Source organism: Exophiala mesophila, assembly GCF_000836275.1.
Source record: "Exophiala mesophila strain CBS 40295 unplaced genomic scaffold supercont1.3, whole genome shotgun sequence".
NCBI classification, from domain to species: Eukaryota; Fungi; Ascomycota; class Eurotiomycetes; order Chaetothyriales; family Herpotrichiellaceae; genus Exophiala; species Exophiala mesophila.
The window spans coordinates 1,680,476-1,689,501 of NW_015622506.1; the positions used below are offsets into that span (position 1 = coordinate 1,680,476).

The window sequence follows — 9,026 nt, forward strand, 5'->3', positions numbered from 1 at the left end:
CGACCTGGCTATGATTTTTGGCAAGAGCGACCTGGCTATGATTTTTGGCAAGAGCGACCCAGAAGCATAAGGTGTCACGTCGCTACCTGGTTAGTACTAGCAATTACTCTAGTACTTTACTTAGGTAACTTCTTAGTCACTCTGTAGAGTACTAGATTATTAGCATCGCTGACCGAGAACTCCACCGTAGAAAATTCAGAACCTGGATAAGGTAACTGAGGTACTTTAGGCCTATTCTGGCTCGGGCTAACTCATGAACCGGTCTTGAAACTCAGGTGAATCAGAGTCAAAAAAGAGTCAGCCCGGTTTGGACACGGTTTAGAATCGCTTCAGGATCGGCTTGGGACCGACCGGCTGGTTCAATTCGGCCGAGTCAGCTTGGATCAATCTGGTTTGTAGGATTTGCGTGGTATCAATAAATACTAGGTACAAGTAAGTCAGTACTTACCTAGGTATCGGCAGAAGCATAGTACTCGGTGTTAGTTAGTATTATAGTACGAAGTACTAACTTAGTAAGTAGGTAGGTAGGAAGTACTAAGTACTTACCTAAGGAGTACCTACTTTACTTTAGTTAGTTGGGAGGTACTATAACTCAACTAGGTAGGTATATAGTAAGTAGGTACCGACCCGTACTGAGCCTAATATTAAGCTGTAGAAAGTAAGTAGGTAAGTAAGTACTACCTACTAAGTACTAAGGAGTACTTTACCTGACTTGGACCTACTAACCTAGATAGTAGATACCGTTGGCAGGCAAGTTCCCATATTTCTGTGGAAGGCTTCGATCGGTACAGTCAATGTACCTACCTAGTAGATACAGCCGTGTCAGATATGGCAAGCGCCGGAGTTACCTACCAGTATCGATACCTAAAGTACTCGACCTTCTTCAGTAAGTACTAGTATCGAACTAGGTAGGTAGGTACCTACCTTAGGTACTGAGTCGATGCGGTGTTATAGGTTTTGGCCTCTCTAGCATCCAGACGCTGAGCAAAATCTCCTGGCTCGCCTGGGTTGGGCTGATATGTATACTGGTCGCAAGTCAGCTATCCTCCCCACGCTTTTACTTCACAAGGACTGATGTTTTACAGGTTTCTACTGTCACCGTTGCTGTCGGTATCCAGGATCGCCCTGCTGATGCGCCATCAGGCGGGATCTTCGTGTCCAACTACAGAACCACCAATAACCCGTCCTTTGTCGATGCAATCTCGTCCTGCTCCTCGCTCGTCTTTGCCTACGCCGGCACGCCTGCCTCAAGTTCTTCTCCATTGTCTCAGAGATGCGAGAACCCCGGCACTACACTCGATCTCTCATCATCTGCCAGACTGACGTCACCATACCTACCTAGTCTATGTGACAATTGGAGTTGTCGTCTACTAAAGTACTTATTTATGCCGCTCGTACGAGGTCTCCCCTGCGCTCGGATCAGCCGGTGTTACCCATCAAGAGGATCTGCTACGGGTTTGCCTTCCCGGGACTACGAAATCGTAACCACGACCCTGGTCATCCACTTACCAGCCAAGTAGTAGGTACCTAAGTAGGTATTTGTTTGTTCGTCATCTACGCGGCAGTCACCACCTCACGGAAAAAACTCTGAGACACTGGGCGACCTGGCTGGGCTGCACAGGTGGCATCGCCGTTATCGTCTCCGTGATCGCCAGTGCCAGCTCTGTTTTCGGCGGTCTTGTCTCCCTTGTTTGTGCGTTGCTAGGGACGCTCATGTCGTTCCAATCCATAGGTTGCATGTGGCTGTACGATGACTGGGCCAGATTCAAGGTCGAACGAACCATCAGACTGACCTTGCTGGTGTGCTGGAGTGTGTTCGTCATCGTGTCAGGCACTCTTCTTATGATTGGGGGCACCTACGGCTCTGTTGTTGGCATCCTAGATAGGTACGTACAAAGCTTTCGGAGGCTCGGCGGCATGGTCCTGTGCTGATAATTCGAACTCAGTGCGAGATTGATGGACGGGATGGACGACCGAGTTTGGCGAGGATGCATTGGAGGCACATTACTTTGAACTAATCGTAGCTCCCTGTTAGCTACTTACTTAACCTACTCCGTAAACTAGTAGTGATCACCTTTAGGTAGGTAGGTAGGTACCTTCCTACGATTAGCATTGAGGCAACCGGCAAACGAGCAAGTCTCCAAGGAGAGTCGCTCCCGAGCAACGCCACGAATAAGCAGTCATGCTCAAAAGGACACCCATCTAACAGACGCGCAGCAGACACGAATGGAAACAGGCTGGCGCAGAAAGGGGCCGAGCAGCTTGAATGGCTCCCTGATTGTCCTGTGAAAGTTTCCCCTTCACAACAAGGCCGACCAGGATCGACCCAGCACGTGCCGACCACACTGCGACTTAAGCATCTGTGTAGAATCCATATCGGCGACACACCCAGTACTAGGTACTCTTTACCTCTGCTGATCTCATTTTTCTCCTTTGTCCATTGTTCTCGTTTGACGAGGACCTCGCCATCTTCAGTGTGAGCCCGCCGCGCCCCTATTTCGGCGAGAGCCTGGTGGTGGAGCTGGTGTCGTCTTTCCGGATCTGATGATGCCTAATAGGGACGGAAGAAAGTGTCAAGAGCGAAGACGAGTGTCTTGCCTAGGCGATTTACACGGCAGTTCCAAGCGTTGAGCGGCTTTGGTTGAAGAGGCTTCATTTTGATAGTATTAATCTCTATATAAAAGACGACTTTTATTATCTGCGAGGTCGCAATTCATCAAGCGGGGTAGCCGAGCGCGAAAAGGTCTCGGATGGCTTGATTATCGTAGCCGGCGTGAACGGCCAACTGCATCAAGATACGTGCCTTTTGGGGGTTGAGGAACCTATTACGCGGAGTGTGTGTCAGTAAACTCGAGGCCCAGGTGGAATAACTAAAGAAGGGGGGGAGGGTGACGGATGAATCCATCCACTTTCCACTTACCCACTGCCGATTCTATAAGCTGCCGAGTTTGGTGGCGCAAACCCATCGGGAGACCGATGACTCCAAACCATGGGAATCCCAGTTTCGTTAAAAACTGCTTGTGCAGCTGCATATGCAGCGGCAGACGCGCTTCCGCCACCAGTCCCTGCAACAACTAAACCAGCTGCTCCGTTTTGCGCGACCGAATTAAAGAGTAGGGAATCCATATCTTGATGCGAGTAGAGGACACTAATCTTCGGGAGAGACTCGACCCCACTCACGTCAAAATAGACTTTGCCTATAGGTAGGGAAGGTTCATAGTAGAAGTACGGGACCTGGTTGATGAAGAACCCCAGCTGGCCCGCTTCAGTGCTGTAAAACGTGTCGAGGGAGTTGGCTGACATCTTAGTCGCATACCAGGCACTGCCGATACGACTATAGAAAAAAGATACTGTGAGTACTCGACGCGACCGTAAAGGGAGCCAGCTAAGGACGATGGGAAGAAGCTTACTCGTTCAAAGTAATCATGACGCCTCGGCCTACCGCTTTCGGAGAGCAGGCTAGCGTCACTGCCTGTAGCAGGTTCAAGGGCCCGTCAGCACTCAACGCAGTAGATGGTCTCATGGCCCCCACGACCACAATAGGCTTCGTAGTATTAGTAACTAGCTCGAGGAAAAACGCGGTCTCCTCGAGGGTGCTGGTGCCATGGGTCACAACGACGCCGGAAATTTCGTCCTTAGCTAGCTCCTCGTTCACAGCCTCAGCTAATTGTAATAAGACCGTATTATTCATGGAGGAACTGCCTAAGTTCGTGACTTGGTATCCTTGGATATTAGAGATATTGAGAATCTCGGGTACGGCGTCAATAATCTCTTGAACACCCAGGCCGACGCTGTATCCAATCGTCTGGGTGTTTGTAGTACCTCGGGCAGCGATAGTCCCGCCCGTGGCCAAGATGGTCACATTGGGCAACGAGGCATTGAAAGGATTGTCAAGCTCTTGTCGAACAACAAGTGGGTGTAGGTCAGGGAAAGGCGAGGCCACTGCCGACAGGGCCAGGCTGGTGAGGAGTAGAGCAGCAGAAAACATGGCGCCAATGCTTTGGGAACAGATGTCGACACAGTAGTAACCCAGAAACACTTTTGACTCCGAAGTGTTTGGCTGGCGAAAAAGGTTGGATAAGAGCAGAGTAGTCACATTGTATTTATACCCATATCCTGGCCCGTCCTGGCCCGTCCACTTGACCGCAAGCCTGGGAGGCCGCAGAATGGAGCATATCTTTGACGAAAGTCAGTTCATTGTTTCCAGCTCTATCTTGAATCCAAGAAGAGTCGTCGCCAAGTTGCGGAGCGCTGTGGTTGGGTTGGCATGCTAAGCAAAAAGACACCCACCGAGGCTGGTGGCGATAGGCACTTCGGAAAGGAACTAGAAACACAAGTCGGAGAATATAGCGCAGGAACGGTACGTGGCTACCAATGACTATTCTGGAGGGAATTGACGTCGACTTCTCCACTATTATAGAATCTGTGGGTAAAGTTGGACAAAAAGCCTTGGCTGTCTCTCTGAAGTGGGAGAAGGAATGGAATGATCGCGAGTCGCCTCATGACATAAAAAAATGTGTGTTGAAGAACAACCCTCGGAAAACCCTTATCGTAGGTGCCGGTGTCAGTCTCACCTACCTAACGTAGAAAGAATGGACTACTTGACCAGCAAGGAGGGGCCGTTGGACTATTATTGAGTAGTCGCATATCCTTATCATCTGTAGTGCACAGACTTGACCCATCACCATGTCTGGTGATGAGCAATACCACGTATATGTATAGTTGGTAGCTGATAACGTGAGTGCTTGAACGCCTCGACACGCACTGTGGAGCACAGATACTTCAGCAACGTCCTTACCGAGTTAACGGATTCGAATCCGCTACCAGCTATGAACTAATAAGTGACACTATTCCTAGTACCTGCTAACTTCAACGCCTCGACACGCACTGTGGAGCACAAATACTTCCGCAACGTCCTTACCGAGTTAATGGATTCGATTCCACTACCAGCTATGAACCAATAAGCGACACTAACGGCTCAACACACACTGTGGGGTACATGTACTTCAACAACGTGCTTACCGAGTTACCTAGAATGGACTCAGTTCCACCACCTATGAACCAATAAGCGACACTATTGCTAGTACCTGCTAACTTCAACGCCTTAACACACACTGTGGAGTACATATACTTTGGTAAGTCCCTCCCTAGTTGATGGTTTTGACCCGTTACCAGCCATGAACTGATAAGCAACAGCACTGTTATCGGTGGCTAGTGACTACGAACTACTAACTTGAACACCTCGACATGAGGGCGCGGTGGCTCAGGTGGCTTTGCCAAGTGAAGCGGTATACCGAGACTGAGTAATTGAGGTATCTTGTTCATGATAACAGGCTTGGCATGACATCACGGGCCTGACAATATATGTTGCAAACCTCCGGTCTGTCCCGGATTCAAACTACGGAGTAGAGAAGCTACGGGAGTGCCTCAACCTGTAAACCCTCACACTGTTGGTGTGTAACGAGAGAAGTGTTACGAATCGACCTTACACGCGACCGCTCAGAGCACGTGTCAGGAAGGTGGGTCGAGGAAGTCATGGGATGACCAGGAGAGCCTTGAATTCGCTCATTACTGCTTATTGGGAGACTTGAGAAGTTGTCTGATTTTTTTCTAACTAAATCTGCCCGAAACTAACTACTTATAATCTGGCAGTCAACGTATTATTCTGCGCTTGTTGAATGCATAGAAGTGTAGTTGGCTGAGCACTGGCGGAGCACTTTGGTTGAGTCCTCCCCGCACATCTGCGGACTCACTTGTCGGTCTGAGATTTATTAACTCGCGAGTTCGACCCGTTTTATATCCTATCCTATGTTCAAGGAACCAGCCCCTCACCTAACAAGTCCAACCTCCATCGGCAGTCCAAATTGCACCCGTTACAAAAGTGCTTTCGTCGCTCAATAAAAATGCTACTATAGCCGCGATCTCAATGGGGTTTCCTTTTCTGTTCAAGGCTTGCATGCTTGTATCTGCTTTCGTCACTTTCTTTGCTGCTTCAACTTCATCCACCATGGGAGTATCGATAAAGCCAGGGGCGACACCATTGATCCTGATATTGTTCTTGCCTTCCTCCTTGGCCGTAGCTCGGATCAGACCAGCGACAGCATGCTTACTGGCACAGTAGATGGCATTTGTCGCCTGTCCAACCAGGCCGCAGACGCTTGCTGCATTGACGATGGATGCGCCTGAGCTCATGACAGCAAGCTCCGCCCGTAAGCAGTTGAAAACTCCTTTCGCGTTGACATCGATAACAAAGTCCCACTCTTCGTCGCTTTGATTTCTGAGATCGGTTGTACATGCGGTTGGTCCAATGACCCCAGCCAGATTTGCGGCGCCATCGAGTTTACCAAAGTGCTCAACTGTTTTCTCGATGTACGCCTTGACTTGAGATGGCTTTCTGACGTCAACCGATGTGAAGATGACCTGACCACCAGACGCTTGAATGTCCTTCGCCACTGATTCGAGTTGTTTCTCGTTGATGTCGGCGATGGACAACTTGGCCCCTCGGCTTGAGAGAAGCTTCGCAGTGACCAGACCGATTCCTGAGGCAGCCCCAGTTAATGCAATGACTTTTCCTGCCAAAGAACTCATATCGTCTGATGATAAAAAAGTGTTCGTTGTGGTTAGATCGATTTTTACTTATGAATTTGATATGGCACTGGTAACCCCGGAGCGGAAGAATACCTACAGCATTTATATCGCCGGAGAGAATGGTCGGCTTCCATGCTTCGAGGGGTGGTCAGTAGGCAGACAGTAGCTTCAGTCTTACCATCATCAATAGACTCCGATGAAAAGTCTCGGGCTGATTGAAGACCTCCATTTGTTCCCTGAATGATACCCCAGTTAGTGGGTAGCACTCGGGAAACGTTTCGCGTTGAGTTCATGCCCGGTCAACGAGGACGCGGGGCAGTTCCTGGTTTTGTGATTTCCTGCCATGGAATCGTCTCCAAATGGCAAAAAGTCCTTCTGGCTTACCTCACCCATCGAAAGTCTGGCCATATCTCCAATTCTCTCCATACCTCATGACCTTGCATTCGACAGATGGAAGAAATCGGTACAAAATGCAAGGACTTTTTCGACGTGAAACTGGGGAAAACCCCCTCCCGCAATCGACATTCCCTTGGCAATATATCTCACAGACCAATCAAAATTCGCCCGAGGTCCATGCGAGGTCTCTCCCTGGATTTGATATCCCGTCATTGATTCGTTACCCTCAGAGACATCCTCTCCGTCCTGATAGAACTTTGGACTATACCCCCGCGGACTCGGATAACCTCCATCCCAGAACGTGGAGAGGGTGCCCCAAACCAAGTCAATCAGAGTCTGGGGTACGTCAAGTCGTTGGCGAGAGGCCTCTGCCACCCTTGTCCGTTCTGTTCTTCTCCAACTCCAGATCATCATGGGATTTTGGTTCAAGTTCTTTCAAAAGTAGGTCCTAAGTCTTCAATTTCACCATAGTACCTGAACCTGATGCTCTCCGAGGTCCAATGTGCAGTTCTAGAGTCATATGTCAGGTTGTTCGACGAAAATGCCCGATTCACCAAAAACGAAAGCTTCGCGAAAGTCGCAGTCGCATTCTATTCTGGCCTGCTACCCATGTCGAAAGCGCAAAATAAAATGTGGACGAGAGCTATCCGAGTGTGCTATATGCAAACAGACCTCACAGGCATGCATCTATCCTGCTCGGTCTGAGAGACCGGGTCCAAAGATCGGGAGCACACATGCGCGCTCTTCACGTGCACAGAGTGAGCAGTTCCCAATCCTATCTACCCCGTGTGTAGAAATAACGCGCTGATTTAAATCCCAGCTATAAGGCGAAATGATCTAGAACAGCGCAGGAACGGAGATGCACAATCTCCTATTGTACCAACCCAAGCGGAGAGTCTGATAGGAGACTCAAGTACGCCCAATTCCTCCTCACAGTCAGGGTCGACACAAAGCCCTCCCAAGGCAAATCAAACCACAAGTTTGTCGTTTATACTCCATCCAAGCTTCGACACCTGTTCACCAGAGCCATCGGAGAGTAGCCCATCGCGACATGATAACGACTCAATCTATGACGAAAGTTTTCAGGTAACATGTCGGGCTCTGGGCATGACTCAACCGCAACTGAACAAGCTGTAAGTGGCCGACTGATTTCACTAAATACCGACTCTGTGGGCAAGTACATACTGACCAAGAATCCTAAGCGTCCCACGATTCTTTGATGCTTTTTCTTCTTTTCGCCTTTTCCATATCCCAACGTGGCAAATGAAACTCCGGCAAATCCCTACGACTTCCCAAAGAACAGCTCTGTTGGCCGCAATGCTCGCTTGGGGAGTCAAAGGTTTGGACTATGAGGCTGTTAATCAGCTTGTCCTAGGTTTGGATCTAAAAGGCACTCAGGATGAACCGAGCATCTATTTTCGTGCAATAAGTCTCAAGCACATGGACGAAGCTATTACCGAGTGCTGGGATGAGCCACTTTCACTTCCCCTGCTTCAGACCATGATCCTCAACACACAGTGCCTACTCGTCCAAGGGGTCAGAGGTAGAGCCTGGCGATATCTTGGAGTATGTGTCAGGAGTGCCTACGAGATGAATCTCCACCTCATCGACGCGGACGAAAGGAGAAGATCCCACAGTTCACTTGTTTCGGACCCAGAGCAATGGTGCCGCGAGGAAGAATGGCGCCGAGCATGGTGGGCGATATGGGAAATGGATGTTTATGCGAGTGTTATTCGCCGTTGTCCAGCAGGGATTGATTGGTCCCAGAACGAGACTTTCTTACCGGCCGAAGATGACAACTGGTACTTGGGTAAGCCTCAGCAGAGCTGTCGACTGGACGTGAATCCAATCGCCCGATGGAAATCCCTTGCTGCGACTAACAACAAATCACCAAAAGCGTGGTTTATTGTCCTCAACTCTCTTATGAAAGATGCACAAAAGATCTCCAGCCCCGTCTCCATCGACCACGGTGCGAGTGCCAGTCCAGCCCATGATAACCTTAGGTCAAGCTCCCCCATGGCGGAATTGGGAAGTTCAAAGTC

The 9,026-nt window shown here is 49.5% G+C and overlaps 1 protein-coding gene across 1 annotated transcript; it reads right to left on the reverse strand.

Moving 5' to 3' along the window:
- Positions 1-2,716: 2,716 nt before the first annotated feature.
- PV10_04221 (uncharacterized protein) lies at positions 2,717-3,988 on the reverse strand (the record flags this gene model as incomplete). The annotated part of the gene is made up of 3 exons (XM_016368757.1): positions 2,717-2,822; positions 2,921-3,334; positions 3,411-3,988. The coding sequence occupies 3 exons, from the start codon at positions 3,986-3,988 to the stop codon at positions 2,717-2,719; spliced, it is 1,098 nt and encodes a 365-aa protein (XP_016224545.1).
- Positions 3,989-9,026: the final 5,038 nt, after the last annotated feature.